The 26,720-nt window shown below is 43.3% G+C and overlaps 1 protein-coding gene across 2 annotated transcripts in view; it reads right to left on the minus strand.

Moving 5' to 3' along the window:
• The window catches only part of WWP2 (WW domain containing E3 ubiquitin protein ligase 2), a 145,268-nt gene that overhangs the window by 37,887 nt on the left and 80,661 nt on the right, over positions 1-26,720 (minus strand). For both annotated transcript variants that reach the window (XM_080829651.1, XM_080829650.1), the window contains 2 exons: positions 17,164-17,291; positions 3,904-4,114 (listed from right to left, as the gene is read on the minus strand). In XM_080829651.1, the coding sequence (XP_080685777.1) occupies positions 3,904-4,114; positions 17,164-17,291 (339 nt within the window). The remainder of the gene's footprint in view (positions 1-3,903; positions 4,115-17,163; positions 17,292-26,720) is intronic.

Genomic DNA, 26,720 nt, shown 5'->3' on the forward strand with positions numbered 1-26,720 from the left:
GCCAAAAATGAGTTTGGAATGAAATGCAATGGCAGCGGCTGGTTTATAACTTAGCGGAGAAGCTCCAAATTCCAACGTCTCTGAAAGCTCTCCACAAACAAAACATCCAAGAGCTCGTACGAGACTGTCATCCTTGATAGTGTTTCAAGGAGCACCTGGGGCAAAGGGCCTCTGGACGTCCATGAATGGGTGTGGGGGTAGCGGAGATGGCAGAGCCGAAAGATCTAGAAAACACCCCTCCTCAATTAATTCTACTTTGAGGCAGGAAACAGACAGGCCAGCCAATGACTGCGGGAGAAAAAGGATGGTGTGAAATGGCAGTGCTGAGGTAAGTCGGCAGTCCAAACACAACGGCCTCCCTTATGTAAGAAACCACAGCAGAGCGCAGGCTGCCAGAGTCAAATAATGTGCCTCTGTGTGTGAGGGACTGAGGGAGCTGCACAGCCCAGGACGCACTTGGAGTTTATCTAAGCCATGTACACACGGTCTGTTAATGAGCACTTGGTTCCCAAAGTGGGCTCGCTGCTGATAAAAAACAGATGCGGGGCCAGCCGGGCAAAGTGGCCTTGCTCCCCGCTGCCTGGGACCACTATCTCACGTCTCCTGGGCCTTCCTGGCACCCCCTTCTTTAATGAACGTTTGCAACCTGAAAACGCCTCACCCTTCCACTTGGCTTCCTTCAGCCTAATTAAATTTAAAAGTACAGAAAGCCGGAGGGTTTGGAGACAGGGAGAGAGAAAGGGGCCGAGGGGTGCTCTGTGGACTCATGCAGCCCAGCCTTCCGTACCTTCGGTCCTTAAACCATACAGACAGGCGCGTGTAAACTCTTCAAGATCAGAGCTGCAAATGCTGCAAATTCAGAAAGGCAATGCAGCCACCAGGGAGACAGGCCCTCGGGATTCCCAAGTGGACCTTGGACAATCGCTCAGTAGAGGAGACTGAAGGGTTCAAGAAGATCAAGTTGGGAAGAGACAGCTGGCTAGATGCCTCGATAAAGCAATGTCGTGTGGCTCAGAAATGACTTGGCCAAGAGGAGACACGGTCCTGGGATCTCCCAGTGCACAAGGACTCCTCATGAGTGGCGAAGAGTGTCCCCTAACCTGTGAGAGTAGCATACCTGAACCCAAAGCCGGGCAACCCAGTGGATGACAGCCTTCCGCTCTGGCCTCTGGGAAGGAAAATGCAATATTCCTGTCATAGTTGAGGTACCAAAGAAGCAGAACACATTCATCCAGGTGGAGGGAAAAAAAAAAAAAAAGATGGCACTTAAATTTACTCATGACAAATATGTCTGGGGGGCCTACTTCGTGTCAGGCTCCCTGTCACCCTGACGTTTACAGCCCAGTGGGGCAGACAGATGCGAAACAAGCAAATACACATGTGAGAAGAGTTACAGTAGACAGAGCAGCTTGACCTCGTCTACCACAGATCAAGGAAAGAGGCCCAGGGGAAGTGCTGGTTGATTGATGGAAAAAATGGTAAGGAAGTTTTTGGAAAGAGTGACCTGCATGGTGGAATGTCCAAAGTCCAGGGAAAGGGTGCTCCATCAGTCCAACTAGCCTAAGCCATTAAGGCTAGAGCTCAGAGAGCCGAGCAGAGCCTTCCATGGAAGGCCTGAGGGGGTAGGTGGGGTCATACCATGTGGGGCTTCTTAGGCCTTACGAAGGATTTGAGAATTTACGCCTAAGGACAATGGGCAGGCAGGACAGCATTCTAAGTGTCAAATGTCATGCTCAGAGTTTTTTTAAAAAAGATGAAAATTGGTCTCCTTACTCATAAAGCCAAAGTGCCAGGAATAAAGGAATAACCAACCCATCCTGATCAGATCTCCTGAACTTGTAAATAAGCTGGTGTGGTGACGGTAGGTCTCTGAGTTGCAGAGGTCACTGCAGGAACCATGTCTTCTCCAACTTGCCATCACAGAGCAGCACAGCAAAAGCATGCCATCCTCATGCCCGGCACTCAGCAGTTCTGGTGGTGATTTCCAATCTCCAGGCCCGGAACCAGCCTGCAGAGTACTAAGCTCCCGCTGTCTTAGGGATGGGCACCTTAAGATGGAAAACTGGGTCTCAACACCATCGTACCCATGTTAGAGTGGGCGGTGGCCTCCCCAGACCCGCACACGGATCTCGCCACATTCTAAATGCTCTAAGGAAAAGATACAGTTCAAACTCTACCTCGGCAAAGTGTTTCGGCCTCTGGCAAGGATGGGGGTGGGGAATCGGCTTCCCTGGGCTGCTCCATCTGCCAAACTTAGAATAAAGAGTGTTTTCAGGGCCTGGAGTTTTCCAGCTGCCTGGAAACAGGAAGAGCCCAATCCCAGAGAACAGTAACCCTCACACACACCCTACATAAAGACATGTTGAGCCATTAGCCCTAATTGCCTGTGACTGACACAGGAGCGAAGCCGGCCTTCCAGGCATTTGCTCAGCGGAAAGAAAACAAACAGCTCACAGGGGACACAGGCAGCCATTTTCTCTCCTTTCTGCCCAAATGATTTTGCTCTGTTTCCCCCAAATTACAGCATACAGATCTAAAATTATAAACCAAACAAAGATCTTTCTAGTATTCTTCACCACATACAAGAGAAAACATAAATCTCTGCAGGAAAGGGCTGGACACCAGCAATTGGTTATTAATGTTTTCACAAAATCAAGAACTCCACAAAAACTTTTCAGAGCCACCTCTCAATGTCCCATCTCTCCGGGTCTGAGGGATTAGGAACTGCTTGCAATACCTGTCATTTATTCATCATACTTCAGTAAGATATATGTTAGCTAGCGGGCCAAATGCTAAGGGTGTGATATGTACGTGGTAAAAATCACATTTGCCTTCGGATTTACTATTTTTGTTTCTAACAAGCTGGTTTTCGAAAGAGGCTTAAGAAGATGGAGCATATTATACATAAAGCAAGAGACTGTGCACCCTTCCCTTTTCCTTTTTGAACTACCAGGGTTCAGGGGAGCCACCCACACGTCACCACCACAGCCGTCAGCCAGACCAGGGACTAGGGTGATAAAGACACTGGTTTCCCTGGTACCAAACTGATAACCAGGATGGATTTGAGGACCACAACAGGACTGGCTCTGACAATGATTGGCGGTTGCCGAGATAAGACTTCATTCCCCAGTTCAGAACCATTCCCTTTCTTCACCGTTCTCTCATAGTCGATTCAAAAATATCACTCACCAGGTGGAACATCCACCATGTTCTGCCTTTCACTTCCTAGACAGACACGTATGATTATTAACTCCCCCTTGCAGAGCTGGTGAAGCATTTGAGCAAGGACACATCGGATCCAGTGGAGACTAGAAGCCAGATCGGTTTGATTCCAGGGTCCACGCTTTTAATCTCTATCGACTATATAGCCAAATTTGAACTTCCTTTTGGCTTAATGGGGTCACCTTCTTATCATCCAAGGTCTTTACCATCAGATTTAACTCTGAACTAAAGGATGGCCAGAAAACGAGTAGTCCGTGTTGTTAGCATCAGCCCCAGTGTATTACAGGACGTTTATACAATAATATTCAGAGCCTGATGTCCTCCAGAGATTGTTAAGATAAAATTCAGGAGAGAAAAGCAGCTTTCTCAGCAGGATCTCAATGAACACCCTCCAAAGACGAAGGAAGGCAAAATGAGCTCCTTGTTCCTTGACTCTTTAAGTCAAGCCATTCATTTCAAGTCATGGTATAAGGTAGCATTGATTCTGCCCCAGATGATTTAGATTCTTTTCAGAATTTCTGTAGAATAAGCAGTTCTTCCACACCTCCCTCACTTGTGCATGGCAGCCTCCCCAGAGACTACAAGCCACTAGGTAATAAATAACCATGTTGTTTCTGTCCTGGCAAAGGAGCCTGAGATTTGAGAGGGGGAAGCGCTGCTGTGGGCCAAAAGGCTACTCACCCGGCGGGCAGAGCATCAAGGGCCTGGGCAGCCACCGGGAGCTGCTGGGTGCCTGAAGTGCTGGGTTCCTCTCCTTCTGCTGGGGTGGCCGAAGCAGGGAGAGACACTGGGGTGGGGTTCGGGGTCACACTCGACACCGCAGCAGGCGACGATGTCACACCAACAACAGAGGGTTCTTCAGGATCAGTGGCTGCAGTGGGTTCGTCGTTCACTGAAAACAGAGAAATCGTACTGGAGAGAACAACTCAGACTCGTGTTCACATTCACTAGATTTTTCCCTTAAAGTGGTAACACAGTACCTACGATGTTACCACGCATGTATCTGGCAACGGCGATAAGTTTTATAAAACATAACTTTGGAAATGACAGCAAGTCAGTAATGGCCTGCTCCTGTTCTCCACCCCCGCACCCTACCCCCAACAAGTGGGAAATGGATCTGAAATAAATATATCTAATGTTACCTCTTTTGTATACCTGTATTACATTTTTCTAAAGTGTTCTGATTACATGTATTACAATAAAAGAGGAGCAGGAAGGAGGGTAATAGGGAGGTATGTTGGTGCTAAATGAAGCAAGGCCAAGGCCACATCTGCAGGGTCACATTTCTTTGAACTTGCCATTTGTCTGCCAGGCACAAATAGCACCTTCCTTCAAAAAGCTCTCTATACTCTAAGAAGCAAAAAACTTCCAACCATGTGCTTGTTCTTTTAAAGTCTCGTGCTCAAAGCATGGAACAAAGATTAATACTATAGATGAAAAAGAAGAGCATCAAAGATGAGGGACTTGTCTGCCAAATAACGGTAGACAAAGAGGAAGAAGTCAAATAAGCCTGTTCTCAGTCTCCTTATTTCTCACTTCTTTATCTCTTTTATGATCATTCATGTTCACAAGGACCCCAAGACAATGCAATAGCTTCTTATTCAAAAAAGGTTCCAACGAGGTTTTCGAAGAATTCTTTGAAAATGGCTAAGCCATACGCAGAGAATTTTCCACATGTGTGATTGCATATGTGCACATTTATACTAGAATTCTGTAGGAAAACCCCTTAGATGTGATTTAGCCTCATCTTCCTAATTCAGAAATTCTTTTTGCAGTTTCAAATGTAACAAATGTACTATCTAGACTCTTCTTAAACGCCTCTGACAAGGAATTCGCTACCATCCCATCATTGAGCAGATGTCCTGCCAGCAAGTTTTTTCTTATGTGAAGCAGAATTTTACTGGCTGGTCCTCGGGGGCGGGGCTTAGAGTGGGCCCCCCACCCCCCACCCAATACAGTGTAAGTACGTGGCCACCCTGTTTCTCATTCACCTTCTTTTTTCTGGTAAGAAGGCCTGCTCTTTCTTTAATGTTACTAGACCCTTCCCTTCTTACCACCAGGCTGCTCTCTTTTGGTATCTTCTCCTACTGCCTCTCCTCAATAATGACAGCAGGAACTGAAAATAATATATCAGACACCACCAGATCAGCAGAGTCAGACTTCCAATCTATGTGGTAGTAGTTAACGTGTACACAACACCAGTGTATGCCAGGCAAAGTGCAAAGCATTTTGCATTACCTCATGTAAGCCTCACACACAACCCCACACATTAGGTACAATGAATATCCCATTTTACATTTGTGGAAACTAAGGCTCAAAGAGGTCAGATAAACTGCTGAGGTTGAGAGGCACCTAATTCTCACCCCTACTGCCTGCCTCCAGAGTCTAAACTCCTCACTAACGATGCTCTCCTTCTCCCTCCGTGAACATCCTTTAAAGCAACCCAAGACGGTAACAACTGAAGTCAAGACAGGATCCTACTGGCTTACCTGAGACTGGGGGCCAGCTGGAACCAAAATTTCTTCACACGATGTGATGCCACCCGCTCTTCAGAAATGGAAAAGAGCCTAGGGACGACCTGTGATCCATTCATTTGCTTTCTCCCCAGTGTATGAAACACTGTCTGGCACATCAACTAAATTAGTTGTTTAATAAGTGACGCCATCTTACGCAACTGGTGTTTCCCCCACACAGATGCGAGACTTCGTACTTCTATCCCTATTCTAGCTCAGCTGAGTTGGTGAGACACAACAGATTGGCAACTCTCTTCAGGCAAATCTATAAATTTTACTCGACTCCAATACAAAAATCATCATGACATTTTTGAGAACCAAATAAGTTCATTCTAAAAGTTACAAGAAAAACTAGGGGTGCCTGGATGGCTCAGGAGGTTAAGCCTCTGACTGGTAATTTCAGCTCAGGCCATGATCTCCAGGTGGCGGGACGAAGCCCTGCGTCGGGCTGTGTGCTAAGCGCAGAATCTGCTTGTCCTTCTCCCTCCCCTTCTGCCCCTCTCCCTGCTCATACTCGTTCTCGCTCTCTCTCCTTAAAATACATAAAATGTTTAGGAAAAAATTATTAAAAAAAAAAAAAAAAGCTGGGATGCCTGGGTGGCTCAGTTGGTTGAGCGGCTGCCTTCGGCTCAGGTCATGATCCCGGGGTCCTGGGACCGAGTCCCGCATCGGGCTCCTTGCTCGGCGGGAAGCCTGCTTCTCCCTCTGCCTCTGTCTGTACTCACTCACTCTCTCTCTCTGACAAATAAATAAATAAAATCTTTAAAAAAAAAAAACTAAATACAGAAGAACAGCCATGAAAATTCTGAAGAAGAGTGCTGTGTGAATGTGTGTGGGAGGGAGAAGAGTTCTCTAAAGTAGTAACACATCATAAAGCTATAACAATTAAAAGAATGTGGTGTTAACAGAAGAATAAGCAGATGTTGATGAAATAAACAGGAAGTTCAGAAACAGAATTAAACACACATAGGAATTCAGTATATGACAAAGGCGGCATTTTAAATGACTGTAGCAAAGAGATCATTCAGTGGACAGCGCTGTGACAACTGGGTAGTACACTGAGGAAAAGATGAGTTATAGCCCTACCTTATCCAGGACATGAAAATAAATTCCAGATGAATCAAAAATTTTGACATAAGAAATGAAGCTAAAAAGAAACTAAAGAAAACACAGGAGAATATTTTTATCTCAAAGTGGAAAAGACTTTTTGAAGTATCACCCAAAATCTAGAAGACATAAAAGATGAATGAATTCAACTATATTAAGGGGTTGTTTTTTTTTAATGGCAAAAAAAAAAAATCACAAACAAAATCAAAATCAAAGAAAAACAACAAACTGGGAAAAACTATTGCCAACTCATACTACGGACTAATGGCTAATTCCTTTGATATGAGAAGTATCTCTACAAATCAGTAAGAAAAAGACCAAAAATATGCACAGGCACTTCAGAGTAAAAAAAATACAAATTACCCCTGAACATATTAAAAGATGCTCAATCTCAATTATGAGGCACGCAATCTAAGGGGTGCCTGGATGGCTCAGGCAGTGAAGCGGATATCCGACTCTTGATTTCAGCTTGGGTAATGATCTCAGGGCTGTGAGATGGAGCCCCGCATCAGTCTCTGCCTGGGTGTGGAGCCTGCTTAAGATTCTCTCCCTCTCCCCCTGCCCCATCCCCCCTTTAAAAAAATTAATCTGGTAAATTAAAAAAAAAAAACAACCCACTGGTAAGAGTATATGAAAAACTGGCATTTTCACATACGGTTGGCAGGAGTAGAAATTATTAGAACCTCTGTGGAGAACAGTTGGCAATATCGAAAATTTAAATGCAGTAAAAGGGGGTGCCTGGGTGGCTCAGTTGGTTAAGTGTCTGCCTTTGGCTCAGGTCATGATCCTAGGGTTCTGGGATCAAGTCCCATTTGGGGCTCCCTGCTCAACGGGGAGCCTCTTCTCCCTTTGCCTGCTGCTCCCCCTGCTTGTGCTCTCCCTCTCTCTCTCTCTGACAAATAAATAAAATCTTTAAAAAAATAATAAAACTTAAAAAATAGAACAGATGCAGTAAGAGGGAGGTGGGGGGGTGGGGGGTGGGTGTAGAACAGAGGTGGTGGGCCTATAGATGAAATTAAAATAGCCATGAACCAGTAATATTTAGAGCTGGGTTTTATTGTAATATTCTTTTTGCTGTTATATATTCAATGTTGGTGACACACAGGGAGTTGCATACTTCCATCAGGAGGCACATCACAGCTGGCTGTCACCCTTTTGCAATGTCAGCACCCACTGATGATTATTGCCTAAATCCATAAATTGGTTGGGGATTGCAAAACAGCCATATTCTAATCCTACCACGCCCATAGGAGAAACTTTCTCCCGTCAATTATTTGGCTACCTTGAGGTTCAGCTTGCAAAGAAAAGGCAGGAGAAATGCTTGGGTCTTTCTTTTTATTTACCAATTTTCAAAATAATGAATTGATTTCCTTCCATCCTCCAAAAATGAAAAATGAAATTTTGTTTTATGTAAAAATCATCATAAGCTCTTGGATTTAAACTTATTTAAAATATTTCAATCCATTGTGGTTATTTTTTTTTATTATTATTTTTGATACGAAAATTGTCCCCGTATCTGGTTGGGGTTAGTAAAATGGCAAAGGGAGTAAAGTGGCAAAGTTCTTCACGTTTTCTTCAAAAATCTATGCAAAAATTTCTAAGATAATTATTAAGTGGGAAAGAGCAGAACAGCATATATATTGTGCTAGCGTGTGTATGTATGTGTGTGCTTTCAAATAGATGTGCATATGCCTGTATAGTCAAAGAGTATCTTTGAAAGAATCATAAGAAACACAACAGTGACTGCCTCTGGGGAGGAAACTGGGGGCGAGAGGACCGGAACAGGAAGGAGACTTTCTTTACACTGTCTGAGTTCTTATACTTTTAAAATTCTCAAGATGGGGGCGCCTGGGTGGCTTAGTCTGTTAAGTGTCAGGTTGTGATCCCAGGGTTCTGGGGTCAAGCCCCGCATCAGGCTCCCCACTCTTTGGGAAGCCTGCTTCTCCCTCTCCCTCTGCCTGCTGCTCTCCCTCTGCCTGCTTGTATTCTCTCTCTGTCAAATAAATAAATAAAATCTTTTAAAAATTAAAATAAATAAAATTCTCAGAATGTACATATATTACCTATTGAAAATAATTATAATGAAATTATTGACATAAAAAGAACAAAAGCCAAGCCCCATTTTCCACAACATACCAATGGTAAAGACCCTCCAATCAACGCTATTTGGATCAGGCCACACTTGCAGATATAAATCTAGTTCGAAGGGTTCCCACCAGGACTGCATCCGTTCACAGACCTAACCCAGAGCCCTTGATTCACCACAGGCACTCATCTGTTTTGGAGCTCTGTGCTACACTTTGATTTGGAAATAAAGTGTGAGAGCCGAATATCCTTGCACTGACAAACTTTCTGTGTCCGTGCTTGTATTCTTCTATGCTCAAAAAGTTTATGTGTGTGTCTTAGAACATGAGAGCTTCAAAGAAACTCAGCGGTAAATCCAGCCCATCACGGCTTCTGACTCTGCAGACGATTAAGTTACTGGTTAAACCAGTAAGCCAAGGACAGAGCACCATAATCAGGCCATGGTGGGGCTTCAAGTAGAGAAAAAAACTGGACTGACAAAGACAAGGAGTTACAATTTAGTCATGATTTAGAGAACTGCTGTATTTTACATGTTTTCTATTAATCCTAATCGTGTGATATATACAACTTAGCTCCCTGCAAAGACTGCACCCTTCTTGGAAACAAGAGCAAATTTGTTTCCTTTGTTTTTCACTACTTCCACTCTCTGTCTCCTGTGTTCTTGTCTACACCTCTTTCTCACTTGAGCCCCACTCCCTGGAGCCCTCTTCACTACTTAAGCCAGACTGATCCTCTCTGTGGATCCCACAACCCCTGTGCTCTTGACTACTCAACACACAGCCCCGGTGACATCTCCTGTGTTGCTACTTAGCTGACAGCGTCTTGAGCTTCTTTTTTTAAAAAGACTAGAGGGCAGAGACTTATTTTATAATTTTTTTAAAGATTTTACTCATTGGGGCACCTGGGTGGCTCAGTGGGTTAAGCCGCTGCCTTCGGCTCAGGTCATGATCTCAGGGTCTTGGGATCAAGCCCAGCATCGGGTTCTTTGCTCAGCGGGAAGCCTGCTTCTCTCTCTCTCTCTCTCTCTGCCTGCCTCTCTGCCTACTTGTGATTTTTCTCTGTCAAATAAATGAATAAAATCTTAAAAAAAATTTTTTTTATTCATTTATTTGACAGAGAGAGAGCACAAGCACGGGGAGCAGGAGAGGGAGAATCAGGCTGCCCACCGAGCAGGGAACCCAAGGCAGGGCTCGATCCCAGGACCCTGGGAACAGGATCTGAGCCAGAGGCAGATGCCCAATTGGCCGAGCCACCCACATGCCCCCTTATTTTATAACTCTTTACACTACCTATGCTCCTTAGCAAAATGTCATTCAACAGATATTTGCTCAAGAAATACTTGTTTAGGGGTGCCTGGGTGGCTCAGTGAGTTAAAGCCTCTGCCTTCAGCTCAGGTCATGATCCCAGGGTCCTGGGATCGAGCCCCACATCGGGCTCTCTGCTCAGCAGGGAGCCTGCTTCCCCCTCTCTCTCTCTGTCTACTTCTCTGCCTACTTGTGATCTCTGTCTGTCAAATAAATAAATAAAATCTTCACACACACACACACAAAATACTTGTTTAATAAACCTAATAATCTAGTGAAAGAAGTCTGAAATAAAGCCATCTGACATTTGTGTAACACTATCAATCACAAAGCAAAAGGTTTTTATTTTGGAATAACTTTATAGACTTACAGAAAAGTTGCAAAGATACCACAAAGAGCAGTATTATGGGAAAGTGAGCACATATGTTGTAGCTGAAAAATAAACATCAGTACATTACTATCAACCCAAATTCAGACTTTATTTGGATTCACCAGCTTTACCACTCATGTTCCTTTTTCTGTTCCATGATCCAATCCAGGAACCTACAATCCCTTTAGCAAACTTATTTTCATTAGCTCATTTACCTGCCTAATAGCTCTGCGAGGAAGATACTATTCCCATTCTTTTTTTTTTTTTTTAAGATTTTATTTATTTATTTGACAGAGAGAGATCACAAGTAGGCAGAGAGGCAGTCAGAGAGAGAGGAGGAAGCAGGCTCCCCGCTGAGCAGAGAGCCCGATGTGGGGCTCGATCCCAGGACCCTGGGATCATGACCTGAGCTGAAGGCAGAGGCTTAACCCACTGAGCCACCCAGGCACCCCTACTATTCTCATTCTATTTAAGACATAACTGAAGCTCAGAGGTTCCATCCAGACTGGAGCCATGCAGTTGGCAAATAGCAAAACCACTACTCAAATCAAGAACACCACGAAGTAAAAGCCATGGTGGAGGGAGGGGAGAAAAAACGAAGATGGCTTTGATAGCTTTTCCCTATGGGAAGAAAAGTTGGGTACCAAGTTGACACAGTAAATAGGGTAAGTAGGTAAAATGGTAGTTGCACGGCCTCTGGTTTCTGCAACAAGGAGTATTTCACAAGCTTCCCTCTGTGACGTTGGTTAAACATACTAACTTTATGAATCAGATATTCAGTCAGGACTGAGACAGACCCTAGTTGCAGTTAGCCAAGAACAGATCAGGATTTGTAAATTCTTGTTCTTAATCCTGGACACGCCGCCAGCTCACTTTATGTTCCAAGATCTTCAGGTGTGTGTAGCATAGTGCAGGCTCTTGGTATACACACAGGCCTTTTTAGCCCCCACACTCAGGCCTGGCAAAGGGTACTGCCAACAGTGGAAAGTTTTAAACTGAAGATCAGCTCATAACATATGATTCACAGCAAAGCAGTCACTATCGCTCATCCATGAAACACAAGTAATGGATTCCAAGGCAACTAACTGCTCAGTTCTTCACGAGAGCAACCAAAACCAGAAAAATCTTTCATTATTAGCATGACATAGGGTGAGGCTTATATATAAAGAAAAACAACAAAATTAGATTGGGGGGGGGGGAGAAGAAAAATTAGCTGGAAAGCAAGAAGAGAGACTTGAAAACCTTACAAAGCCATACCATGGGAAAGTTCAGTCTTTCTTTGACCAAAATACAGATTTGCCCAACTTCCATATATATCCCATCACGCTTCTAAGAACTCAAAGACTGAAATTTGTTTTGAAAATGTATAATACCAAAAAATATCAGGAGTAGCCCTTCAAAACATTAGAAAACACACTATCACATGTTGCAAATCAAAATCACATGGGAATAGCCCTAAACTGGAAATAAATAAATGGAATGAGTCCAGAAATAAATTCTCACTGCATATTAAGAACATGATAAGTGATAAGCACTAAGTAAAACCACCAGTGAGGAAAAAAAAAATTGTTTCTGGAATAATAGGACCCCAATATAAAGAAAAATTAATTCAGACCCAGACTTCATTATATTTAATATGTATACAGACATATCACTATACATTCCATTGGGATAAGTTATTTTGTAACCATGAAAAAAAAAGTCAAACAGATAAAGTATTTATCCTAGCCACAGACAAGAGAGAATTTTTTCCACTACTGAAGCAAAAAGTAAAACTGTAAACATTTTTTTTAAATGCTCAGGCATAATTATTTTTAAATTTTCATTCCCCTTTATTGCAAAAGCCACAGAAAATGAAATAAAATGTAAAACAATAATATAGGAAGGAAACTTAAAATCACAAATTTAACAGATAAAACTTATACCTAAGTACTTTGTATGTATTAAGATAGCTATTATATTAAAAAAAAACAAAACAGAAAACAAGTGTTGGCAAGGATATGAAAAACTGGAACACTCATTCACTGCTAGAGGAAATGTAAAATGGTGCAGCTGCAGTGGAAAATAGTTTGGGGGTTCCTCAAAAAGTTACACAAAATTACCAGACATTTACCCCACCAACTCTACTCCCAGGTTTATAGTCAAAAGAATTGAAAGATGTACACCCATATTCACAACAGCATTATTTGATATTATTCAAAATAGCCAAAAGGTGAGCACCATCCATTGGGTCCACCAACAGATGAATGGATAAATAAAATGTGGTATACACATGAAATGGAACATTATTCAGCCTTAAAAAGGAATGAAACATGCTACAACGTGGATAAATCTTGAAAACATCCTAAATGAAATAGGCCAGAGACAAAGTACAAACTATTCCACTTATAAGAGGTACCAGAATAAGCAAAATCATAGACTAAATTATTAGCCACTGGTTATCTTTTAAGTTTTTTTTTCCCCCAGTAATCTCTATGCACAGCATGGAGCTTGAACTCACGACCCCAAGATCAAGAGTCTCTTGCCCTACTGACCAAGCCAGCCAGGAGCCAAGAATAAGCAAACAAGACAAATAACAGGAGACTAGCTGTTACCAAGGGTGGGCGCTGGAGGGCAGATAGAGAAGAGAAAGTTATTGTTCAAGGGATACAGAGTTTCAGTTTGAGAAGAAAAGAAAGGTCTGGATGTGCATAGTGGTGGTGACACATGCATAACACTGACAATGTACTTAATGCTGCTACATTACACACCTCAAATGGTTTAATGTCTATGTATATTTTGCCACAATTAAAAAAAAAAAAAAACAAAAAACTTGTACCAGAATATATAAATCTCTCAATCTCCAAACAAACAAACAAAAATCAAATGCTATGAAAAAAATCACACAAGAGGAAAGAAACAGTCGAGCAAGCAACTAATAATAACTGGAAACGCGCAATTAGGTTCAACAATGAAGTGGCACTTAACAGCTGTTAGCAAAATGATAAGCCAGTATTTACACAGTTTCAGGAAAAAATAAACTTCATATACCACCTGACAGAAATTTTATACTACTGTGATTGCTTCAATCCCTTTGGAAGGCAAGCTGGTAACAACACATTTGATCTCATTTTTAAAAATTCATGTCCTTTGACTCAAACTACGCAAGAAGAAACAAAGATGTGTCCAAAGACATTTGCAATCAGATTTTGTTTTATAATAGGGAAATGCGTATGAATTGAATGGTTAAATGAATTCTGACATATTAACTGTGAAACAGTAGGAGGTCACTAAAAAAGCAAACAAGACAACACAGATGTAGAACTGTGTGTAAAAAACAATGGGATTTTAAAAACCCTCATATCCATGCTACATAATTAAAATTGTATGAAAAGCTAACTTTGACAGTCTCAGGCACTCTGCATGTTTTATATAATTTATTCCTTCTAACAACTTTATGAGATATATACTTTTGTCCTCATTTTATCAATGAGGAAACTAAGACCCAGTGAGTCACTGGGCCTTACACACATACTGTACATGGTGTGTGCCGGGGGAGAGGCGCCTCCAGAATCTGACCGCGACCAGTGTGACTCCAGGCTTTATGTGCATGGAAATCACATTTAAGAGAGGAATAAGAGATGTAATTTTCTTGGATAAAGTTTTCAATAAAAAGTTAGAAAGTAAATCATGGCACACAGGTCTCAATGAAGTGCTATACTGTTCATCTACTCGGCTGCATCACTTCTAAAACTTCGTAATGTTACATTTACACAGACAGGCTGCCATTCACTTTCATTTTACAAAAAAGGATACTTTACAGTTGTGACAACATGAAAAAACCACCTGGAACTCAGCTCTGTTTTTGCCCTAAATGTCTTTTTCATGCATAACTGCAGAGCATAGCCAAGAAGGCTTGCTAAATAAATCTTGTACGTCTGTGGAAATATTTCCTGGAGGCACAGCTACCACCACCATTTTGGAACTGGTCCTCACAGTTCTAAGAGCAACATCTTGAAAGATGAAGATGTCCTCATTCACAGCCTCAAACTCCTTTCTTGTCTCATGCTGCTAGAAAGGAGGGTTTCTGTCTGCTCCCCAAAGGAAAGGTAAGATCTTTCTGTACCCCTTGGATAGACATTAAAAAGCCTACAAAGCCCAGGCTGGCTGGAAGCAAAGGTGAACCGTCATTGCAGCAGAAAGCAGAGAGATGAGATAGAGGCCAAGGCCTTAGTATTTTAACAGGCAGAAATCCCCAAAATGCAACGACTGTCCTTCACAGATGGGTTCTGGGAACAGTCTGGCACTCAGATACACCACTATAAAACATTCCCAGTGCAGTTTGGGGTTAGAGACATTTGGCTTTCTGAAGACATGGCTGGCACCTGCCTTGTCTGCTGAAACATAGCGTTCCTGGAGATAAGGACAATACGCAAAGGTACCTAAAAATAAACGTAGGGGAAACACAGATCTGTTCCAGTACCCAATAGGAGTGACTCAAAGACCATCGCCATATAAAGTCAATTTACCAATAGTTTTTATAAGAAAAGCAGAGATGGTTGAAGGAAACCAGTTTCAAGTAATGTAGGCCCCTAAAAACCAAAGGCCCATGGTAGCCTGGCCACAGCCCCCCGAAACAAATGGTTCCAAAAATCCAGTCCCCCTCCCCATTTGTAAATGCTGGCCCTCCTCTACAAGTGACTTATTTTTCTTTCCTTTTTTTTTTTAATATTTTTATTTATTTATTTGAGAAAAGTGAGCTAGAGAGCATGAACGTGCGCAGAGAGAGGGAAAAGCAGACTCGTCTGCTGATCAGGGAGCCTGACATGGGGCTTGATCATGACCTGAGCCAAAGGCAAATGTTTAACCCACTGAGCCACCCAGGCGCCCCGTGACTTATTTTCCGAAGAGAAGCACGTTTCCTGGTACTCATGGAGCTATATACAGTTTTCTATATCACAGTCCATAGCTGCCACCTCACCATCCCCTACCCCCAGACTGGAAGCCAGGGCCCCCCATGGTCACTACGACTGGATGTCCCAGCACATGAATATGGCGGTCAGCATAGGAGCACCAGGTACGCTGAGATGGTAGCTACTTGTACTCCTCATCCCCAGCTCATCCTCGTCCTCAAGGCTCAGGGGGAACGAGCTAACTCAATTCCTTCAGGTAGGTCCCCAACTCCAGGGAGAATGTCCACTCACCACACATGCATGGAGGCCAGAAGGACAGGCCCCTTCATCCTGCAGTCCAGCCAGGTAATGGTATAGCAAAGCACCGTGAACTATCGGAGGGGTTCTGCGGCTCTCATACGGTGCTGTCTGCCAGCTGAAAGCCACTAGAAAGCAGTCCTAGTCGAACTCTCTGACTCAGTAAGTCAGCTCACAAGGGGCAGCAACAAGACCGATCTACTAGTCTGTCAAGAAGGTATGCTGCTCCAATCTCCCCTCCTTCACGCCACACCTTGGCTATCACAAGCATCTACAAAACTCATTCCATGTCATGGACTGATTTAAACATCTGAGGGGGCGCCTGGGGGGCTCAGTTGGTTGAGCATCTGCCTTTGGCTCAGGTCATGATCTCAGGGTCCTGGGATCAAGCCCCACCCACATGGGCTCCCTGCTCAGCAGTGAGCCTGCTTCTCCCTCTCCTGCTCCCCCTGCTTGTGCTCTCTCTTTCTCTCTCTGTCAAATAAATAAAAAACCAGAACAACAACAACAAAAATAGATCTACTCTTAAAAAAATAAATTAAAAAAAAAATCTGCATCTCCCTCATCTACAGTTTACTGAAATAAACATCCAAATCCTTTCCCAAACGCTTCAAATTAAGACAAATTACCAAATGACTGGCAGTCACTAAAGATTTGACAATCTTCAAGACATTGAGAAAAACAAACTCTTTTTTGCTTTTTAATCTGACACTGTCCTGAGGAGACAGAAGGAAAGCATGACAAAAACTGATTTGTTTTGAAATAGGTCCTTCCCTTCCCACTTACAGAGAAGTAGAATCAAGGGCACAAAAGTTCTCTGTGGATATGGAAGGGCTACCCATTCTCAAATGGTATGAACCCTCTCACTGGAACAACCACAGAATGCGCCCCCCACATTCACCCCCCCACATCCCCACCCCCTATGGCACTCTGGCTTTGCCCCTAGTCAGCATCCCAACGGGTCCAACAGCGCTGCCATCTTCTCAAACCCAGCTCTGAGTAACAATACTTAGTCTTTTTCTCCCTAGTCTGATCATTCCCTTAAATTAAGGAAATAAAAAATGGGTCATATTTAAATAAGGTACCCCCCTGCCCCCAATACTGATCAGAAATGAATTTAAAAATCAACACTTTTTATTTTTGTGCAAAGGAATATTTTAGAAGACTGCAGTCATATGGAGAATATTCTCGGCTGAAAAGAATATGCCAGAGACAAAAGAAGATGGGCCAGTGGGAAGGCTGATGGATTTTAGTACTGGAGTCTTCTCTAGCCCACCCTACATTCTGACGCAGCAGGTGGAGTCCCAACTCCATGTGAGCAAGGTTAGAAGCCACTGCTTTAGTCCAGGCTGGTATTTTGTGCTGTCACTCACCTGTGCCATTGGCCAAGCCATTGTGGGTTGGGTTCTTGACGGGCTGGCGGTGCCGGTTGCTAGTACCGGGGCTTTGCTCACCAGTTGCTGGGGCTGTTCTGGCTGAGCCACCTGAATGTCTGTGTGTCCTGGAAATTCAAAGTATAAAGCAGACAGATATAGGTCAGTGTGAAAAAGAAAGAAGTATGTCCCATGTAAGTCATCGTATCCCCTCTCTCACTATTTATTGGAAATAAGACTTTTAATAGCCCCGGTAGTCTTTGACTCAACAGAAGCTGGCTCCGAACAGAGAGACTCAGGTAAGCTTCCCTCTTGGTCATAGCCCAGAAGGCAACTTTGGGTAAACTTTTCCACTTGAAGTAAACAAATCCAGAGTGAATTGCCCCCACATCTGAAGTAACTGGCAAAATATCCTATGACCATCACATTATTTTTATTGGGCTCAAATGTAATAAATAAACACGAATCACTGGACAGGCTACAGATGACATAATTCTCCCATTAGGTAAAAAGTGCCCAAAACTTATCTAAATATATTTTCTCTATAGCTAGAAACCTACAACCCTTGGGAAAAAGAAGTCAAGGGGCACTAGACAACTCCAACCCATGCATATGTTGACATATTTTATCTAGGAAAGATGACTCAATGGTCCGTTCCAAATAAATATGGAACAAAGATAAAGAGATCTACATCACTGAAGATGGCGGAATCCGGGAGCAGAGCATCGGACAACTTCAGAGAACACGAGGCAATGGGCAGTCCGTATTCTCCCAGTCCTGTTGTCACCCGACTTTGTTCACTCAGTGAAAATGTCTAAGCCTCCCCACCCTTCAGTCCAGCGGTTTTGTCAAAGGAGATTATTCTACTGCCTAGTCATTATCTATTAATTTTCAAGTGAGAGTATTTAAAAGTGAGAGTATTTCAATATTATCTAGTAAAGAAAAGACCACCCCTGTCTAGGCAAAGAAAGAGAGGTCCACATACCCCTAATCCCCCAGAACACACACCCCCTTGGAGAGAAGTTCCACACCACAGACACGGGCCATGAGAATACGATCAGCAACAAAAGGAACAGCAGTAGCTACAGGAGTGTGTACTATGCACTGGATAGGAACATTACGTAACAGGTATGCTGTGTGCTTTATTTATTTTATCTCGTCTAGCATGGAAACCCTAGAAGGAGTTTACGATTGTTATGCCTATTTTACAGATAAGAAAGAAGATTAAAAAAGTAAGCAATCGGGCGCCTGGGTGGCTCAGTTGGTTAAAGCCTCTGCCTTCGGCTCAAGTCATGATCTCAGGGTCCTGGGATCGAGCCCCGCATCGGGCTCTCTGCTTGACAGGGAGCCTGCTTCCATCACTCTCTCTCTCTGCCTGTCTCTCTGCCTACTTGTGATCTCTGTCTGCCAAATAAATAAATAAAATCTTAAAAAAAAAAAATCTTTAAAAAAGAAAGTAAGCGATGGAGCAAGACTCAAGTCCAGGCAGCCTAGGGTCAAGAGCTCCTGTTCTTTGGTTGGAGACTCGGGGTGGGCAGCCTGGACTTGAACTGAATCCCTTCCAGGCTATTCTTTCACTGCTCACTGGGCCTATGGTGAGATGTAGACCCCAAAGGGAAAGGTCCCCTGCTGGGCTGGAAGGCTCCATATCCACAGAACACCTCTGCTGGTGAGACTCTCATCCAGTGTGTTGGGACAAGTCCACAACACAACAAACTTGGAGGTTTCTAGGGGCATGAGAAGTGCCCCCACCAACCACCTTCTCCAGCACAAGAAATGGACTTTTTCCAACATGATGGGCATAAGCCAAAATATTACTAGTGATTATCTTTGACTATTATGACTAGGAATTCCCTTGGTTTTTCCTTTTGTGCTTTTCTAAAGTTTTCTAGTTTTCTTCATTGAAATTACACACTTTTGCAGCACCTGGGTATCTCAGTGGGTTAGAGCCTCTGCCTTCGGCTCAGGTCATGATCTCAGGGTCCTGGGATCGAGCCCCGCATCAGGCTCTCTGCTCAACAGGGAGCCTGCTTCCCTTCCTCTCTCTCTACCTGCCTCTCTGCCTACTTGTGATCTCTGTCTGGCGAATAAATAAATAAAATCTTAAAAAAAAAAAGAAAGAAAGAAATTATACACTTTTGAGTAAGGAAAAAACACAATTTTTTAAGGAGGAAAATGTTTTTTCTTGGATCAAAATGGAAGGAAGGAAAGAAGAAACCTAGCAAACCGCGCAGTTTTTCATAGCTAAAGACTGCATGGCCATTAAAAATGGATAAAGAAGGCACAACCGAGCTATGGAAATAAAGATTTAATTTGGACTCTCTTTTTCCATCTTATTTTTCCCTGAGCTAATTTCATAAATTAAAAGCTGTCAACCACACCTCAGTCAAAAAAAATATTTCAAAGTCCCCACTTCATGGGAAGAAATGTTAGCATTGAGCATTTTCCCACAACTCCTCATCGAAAGAATGAGTACAGATTCGTTCCAAAGGGAAAGAATCTTCGGCCACTGGTGAATGCATGTGTATGTGTTGAGTGCAGAGAGCTTGACAGAGATAAAATTGGTTAATAAAAGGCTTATTCCGGCCAAGAATACTCTTAAAAGGACAAAAAAAAAAAAAAAAAGCCTCTTTGATTTGGTATGCACAGCCCACAGTAGAGGGCTGTACCACTCAAGAAGCAGCAGGCTGTGTGGGCAGCACAGAAAGGCGACATCAGTCCCGTCACACACACAGGCTCCGAGGAGCCCGTGATCACTTCCAGTTTGCAGCTGCTTGGCCCTCTGCAGAGCAGCTGGACATGACAACAGGGTGGGCCCCATTAAGTCTCCTGGCTCCTCCCTCCCTTCCCCAAAAGGGTATGTGGTCAGAGTTGAGAGCGAATACTCTCAGAAATGTTTCACCACTAATGATAGCAGCTCGCCCTGAATGATGGGCTGCAGCAGGGCTGGGATTAGCCTGTAACCAGGGGCAGCTGGGACCACTTGGCAGGAATTGCTGCCTCCCTGGCCGCAGCCCACTGCCACCTCCGCCCTCCCCCCAACACACACACACACACACACACACACACACACACACCCCACCCCCCCATTCCCCAGATTCTTCCCTTGCCCTCAGTCTGGAGTTTCCACTTTTTTTCACCTTGAATTACCTTTAACATAAGACTCTCAGAAGAAAGAAAGGCCTCAACAGTTGAGGAAAATCTCTTCAGCAGTTTCCTCTCTTGGAGGACTCGCTCAGCCCTTACAAGATGGGATTGAGTCGTGATTAAAAGCTGGCTCAAATGCTGAAACCACACACCATAAGCCAAAATAGTATCAGGACAAAAGTGAGACGATGGGGTGGAGATGAGCTGGGCTCCACCACAGGCAGCCTGGCTTCGACTCTGCCAGTGACTTCAACTTTGGCCTGATCCCGCCACCATTTTGAGGGTGGAGAAGTCAGCAGGGGTGGGAGGCAGCAGAGGGCGGGGGAGAGGGTGGTAGGCAACCCCTGAGACAGAAGATAGTACAGCAAAACTCCACAACTGGTTTCAAGTTACCTAGTTACAGAGATTCAGCTCTCTCTCGCTTTCTTTTAAAGATTTTATTTATTTATTTGAGAGAGAGAATGAGAGAGAGCTAGCATGAAGAGAGGGGGAAGGTCAGAGGAAGAAGCAGACCCCCTGCTGAGCAGGGATCCTGATGTGGGACTCAATCCTGGCTCTCCAGGATCACGACCTGAGCCTAAGGCAGTTGCTCAACCAACTGAGCCACCCAGGCACCCAGATTCAGCTCTCTCAACAGCATGCCCTCCTCAGAATGCTGGTGTATCCTTACCTAAGTTCCTCTCTCAGGACCTGAGGCCTCCCTAAAAAATCCAGTCAAGGCCAGGGCCCTGGAATTCTCTCTCCACATTCCCAGAAGCGGATCTGCAGCACATGAAGTCCCCCAGATGGGGCTCTGGGCTGTCCCTTGGCATTCAAGCTTTGCCATTCAAAGAACTGGCCTCAGTCCTCAGCTGTACCCTGAGAGCCACAGCCCTGGTTGCTTTGGGACATCTTGCATGAAAGTGGCTTCATGAAAGCCACTGAATAGCATTCAATTATTTTCTGAGCCCTAAGCCCCGGTCTAGGGCTAACAACAAAACAGAAAGGGTCCCTGGTGCTCCAGGTTGGTGAACACATGGAGATGTGGGTAGAGCGGTATGCCTGGAGAGGGCTGGAAGCTCCCCACCTTTCCTCATACCTCGCCCTATGCGTGTCTTCCATCTGGTTGTTGATTCATATTCTTTATCATATCCTTTAGTAAACTGGCAAACATTTAAAGACAACAGAAAGAGTCCCTGATCTCAAAAAGTTTACATCTTAATGGAAATGCACCGATCTGTAATTTTGCATCACACTCTACAATACTGATATGTGAGAGCCACTGGGCCAGTGAGTGAGACTGGCTGACAACTTGGCAGTATCACTCCAGTACAACTTTGTTGACCATTGTCACATATACAATAATTTTTTTAAGATTTTATTTATTTATTTGACACAGAGGGAGAACGAGCACAAGCAGAGGGAGCAGCAGGCAGAGGGAGAGGGAGAAGCAGGCCCCCCACTGAGCAGGGAGCCCGATGTGGGACTCGATCCCAGGACCCTGGGTTCTTAACCTGAGCCGAAGGCAAGCACTTAACTGGCAGAGCCACCCAGGAGCCCCACATATGCAATAATTTATGTGGAGTAGTTGAACAAAACTTTGTTTCTTTGGTTTAAAAAGAGGCCTGCCCTAGCACTGGAAACATAAGTGAAAAGAACAGGAACAATCCAAAAAAGTAATGGCTCACAAGTCAGAACACAAAACCTTTTGCAAAATTAACAGTGGAATTCAAAATTTGGTGGTGGCTTAGAATTGGAGATTAGTCTATCATATTCTTCATGGGGAAATTGATTTTTTTAAAAAGATTTTATTTATTTGACAGAGATCACAAGTAGGCAGAGAGGCAGGCAGAGAGAGAGAGAGAGGAGGAAGCAGGCCCCCTGCTAAGCAGAGAGCCCTATGGTGGGGCTCGATCCCAGGACCCTGGGATCATGACCTGAGCCAAAGGCAGAGGCTTTAACTCACCGAGTCACCCAGGCGCCCAGGGAAATTGATTTTTAAACATAGTTGGTAGCTTCATCAAAATTCAAAATTCCTGCTCTTCCAAAGACATTGTCAAGAAAACAAAAAGACAATCCAGAGACTGGGAAAAAATATTTGAAACTATTTATATGATAAAGGACTTAAATCCAGAATATATAAGGAACTCTCAAAACTCAATAACAAACCAATATAAAAAATAATCAAAAGATTTTAACAAACATTTCACCAGAGACAATCTAGAAATGGCAAATAAGCACAGGAAAGTTGTTCAACATCATTAGTCATTAGGGAAATATGAATTAAAATCACAATGAGATACTATCACATGCCTATTAGAATGGACACAATAAAAACAGACAAACAAAAGAACTGACAGTAGCAAGTGCTGAGGAACATGGACACAAAGCAACTGAAAGTCAAACACTGCTGGAAGGAATGGGATGTGGTACAGCCACTTTAGATTACAGTTTGGAGGAAAAAGAAAAGAAAAAGAAAACCATTGGCAGTTTCTCATAAAGTTAAATATGCACTTAGCATACAAACCAGCAATCCCCCTCCTACGTATTTACCCAAAAGAAAGGGGAAAATACGTTTCCATAACCTTTAGGCAAATTTTATAGTGACTTTATTCATAATTTTCAAAACGGTTAACAACCCAAAGTCCTTCAGACTGTGGTACATCCATACAAGGGACTAGTACATAGCAAATAAAAGCAAACAAACTACTAATACATGTAACAAAATAGATTCACATCAAACACACTACAGGAACCAGAAGACAGGCTCAAAAGGCTACAGTGTTTCATTCCATTTTTATAATATTTAGGACAAAGCAAGGCAAACTGTATGGAAAGAAAACAGATTGGAGTTGGCCAGTGGCTGGAGGTAGAAGGAGAGGATGACTACAAAGAGGCACAAGGGAATTTTTCAGGAAGATAAAGCTATTTATATCTTGAATACAGTAGTAGATACCGGACTCATGCTTCTGTCAAAACCCACAGAACTATACACAGCAAAGGATGAATTTTACTATTTATAAAGTACACCTCAGTAAACCTAACTTAATAATTTTTAAACATCAATTTATATATTTCAGCCCCTGCAAAAACAGTTTATCACATGAGAAAAAATAAAAGCACAAGTTTTAAAAGACAGGTAACTTACTGTGTGAGGATATGCTCAAAAAAAAAAAAAAAACCACAGAAAACAAGAACCTCAGGAAGAATAAACTTTAGGCAATATTCAAGACTCTCCAAACACGCTGTATTACTAAATGTGAGGAATCTTCAAAGCTCAGGAACACAATTCTCTGAAATACTGAGAATTCCTGGTTGACTGGACACGGGGTGCTGAGCATAATTTTCTATGTTGGTAAAAGAGGACTGGGGTACAAAACGGAGGTTTTGTGACCTCAGATTCAGGCCCATTAGTATTTGACCTCAGCACATACAAAGTTTCAGAGTAAAACAACTAACAGTGAGTTTTCCTCCATTTACAAAGTCAAATCAATAACAATGCAAAAGTTAAAAATCACCTAATAACCTTCAAACTCTTCTCACATTCTAATCCAGGGAACTGCTATTTGCCTGGATGACTAGACCCAAGAGGGTGGCTGCCCCGCCCCTCCTCCAGGGCCTCTTAACTGGGCATTGTCTTTTAATAGCAGCATGGAAACAAAACTGAGTGAGGCTGGGCCAGTTTCCAGTAAGACAGAACCAGCAGAAAAAACAGGCACTTAAAATAGAAGCAATGAAAAAAAAAGGAATTGGCGATGGGAAAAGAAATGGTTTCCACCATTCAGAGATGCGTCGTCAATCAAACCTGCTCCCACCTACACGTTCCTCAATCCTTCCTCTCCATTCAAATGTGGATTCAGGGGAAACTAACTAACTAACTAACTAACTAACTAAAAATAAGGAAGGGATGACAAAGGAGAGGTGAAAAGGAAAGGCGCAATTAAGAGTTAAAATGGGACCATTCTCGTCATTCCAAGGGTAATTTAGGGCTCCATTCCACACCCTACCTCTAGGCTGCCAGCCTCAGAAATGACAGGAAAGGTAAAAATAAAACTGCTGCCAAGTCCATTCAACGTTTTGGAAAGAAAAATGATTTACTTGTGCCCAACCTGGAGTACAGAGTAATCGTCTCAACGGTGGCAACTTTAAGAGACTAAAAGATCATCTTACACGAGAACATACAATACATTCCAATTCATTTAACCTAATTCCATGCTGTAGGTCGAGAATAACAGAAAAGAATACTCCAACACCCTCCCCAAGCTGAACGGGAGCTGAAGTTCAGGGGAAGTATTCACTTCTCATTCTATGCAGCTTGCTGCAGCAGTCAATGACTGATCAATGTCCCTTGGCCTCAGATGCCACGAGGACATAGGCAGCTTAAGTGGCGAGCGTTGTGGGCCACCGGCCTCCAGTGACACGCAGGAGGAACCTGCACGGGCGGGCCCTGCAAGGGATGCGGAGCCCCACCTCGTACAGGTAAGCCAGAAGGGCGTCTCCACCTTGTCCTACTCAAGTCGTCTCGTTTGAGTGTGCCTTGTGCTACAACCTCAGAGCAAAAAGGACGACATGGGGACCTCAGGTACTGGGGTCAAACTGTTATTTCTAAGTGTTCTGACCCAGCAAATCACAAAGGCAGAAATCCAGCGGAAGTGAGGTAAGCTCCAAAAAGAGTATGTGCCTTGGACCTTCCTCAGAACATCCCTCTAAACCGCTCCTGAGGATAATTCAGGGTCTTTGTATATCTACTCACCTGGCAGATGCTTCTCTGGGAGCCCAAACCAAATCTTGGTCTAAATGGGCCTTATCGGGCACCTGGATGGCTCAGTGGGTTAAGACTCTGCCTTCGGCTCAGGTCATGGTCTCAGGGTCCTGGGATCGGTCCCTCACAGGGCTCTCTGCTTGGCAGGGAGCCTGCTTCCCCCTCTCTCTCTGCCTGCCTCTCTGCCTACTTGTGATCTCTCTCTCTGTCAAATAAATAAAATCTTAAAAAAAAAAAAAAAAAAGAAAAAAAAATGGGCCTCATCTCTGAGGCTACATTAAGCTCCCTTACACTGTCTCACAAAGCATTCTAATTTTCCTTTTATGGAAAATAGAAGTATTACAAGTACTTCTACTTGTACTTATGTATTTGTTTGTGTGTTTATTTGTTCAATGTCTATCTCCAAGAACGTCCATGAAGGCAGGCACCATATCTCTTTTGTGTACCTTTGCATAACCAGCACCCAGCATGTGCCTGGTCCCACAAGAAGGCATGTAAAAATATTTGCTGAATGAATAAAAGAAGCAGGCTGTCAAGTTCAAAAGTATTCTTGGGCCCGTAATCTCTGGTACTGCCTATGTTCTTTGTAGCCCACTCACTCATCACGTCCTCATCTCCCACCATCCCATTAGAGAATGGAATCCAGCCAGGGGATGGAATCCAGGGCCTAGGAGGTAACTGAGAAGTATCAGAGCTACTGCCTTCCAGAAAGACCAGCTCTAAGCATCATGTAAAAATATTCTCTAATATCATGTCTAGAAATAAAAGTCATTTCACTAGACTCATTTCATGCCCAAAAGCATATATTAAAATTGTGAGACAATCTCTAAATCCAACAAGTTTTATTTGGCATGGGTTTTTATTTGTTCTAGCTATAATTTTCAAGCATATTCTAACAGGTAAAGAGTAGGCGAGTGACTAAACATGAGAATTTAGAGAGACACCTTCTATGGTAGGCAGAATTTCTAAAATGACCCCTCCTCCCAAATACTCCACCCTAATGCCTAAAACCAGTGAATGTGACAAAATATCACACCCTTCATTATGTTATGTTATGTGGCACCGGTGAACTTAAGAAAGGGTGCTCATATAAGCAGGCCTGATCTTATTATATAATATAAAAACAGTATGCTCTCTCTAGCAGATGTCAGAAGTGGAGAGCAGAAAATCAGAGAGATTCACTGAAAGCTCAAGGGAGTAGGGGCGCACCTATATGAGAAGGAATGCAGGTGGCTTTCCAGACCTAAGTGAGGCCCCAGTTAACAGCCAGTAAGGAAACAAGGACCTCAGTCCCTCACCCAAAAGTAACTAAAGTCTACCAACCACCGGAATGAGCTTGAAGCAAAGTCTTCCTTAGACTTTCCAAATTAGAAGGCAGCAGCCCAGCCAGCCACACTGTGCTGCTGCTATAGAATTATGAGCTAAAAAATGTTATCGCTTTAAGGCCTAAGTTTGTGGTGATTTATTACACAGCAACAGAAAACTGATACAACCTTTCAATACAAATAAATGTCAATTTCCACAGAAGACAATACTAACTTTCAAATATGAGGTTAGGTAATAGCCTTGGCCAAATTCTTACAGATCACCCAATTTCACTCTGATTTCAGAACACCTTACGCAGGCGTGGTACAGCTCTATGCAATCAGGGCTCATCTCACAGCAACAG

Source organism: Martes martes (genome assembly GCF_963455335.1).
Source record: "Martes martes genome assembly, chromosome: 17".
NCBI classification, from domain to species: Eukaryota; Metazoa; Chordata; class Mammalia; order Carnivora; family Mustelidae; genus Martes; species Martes martes.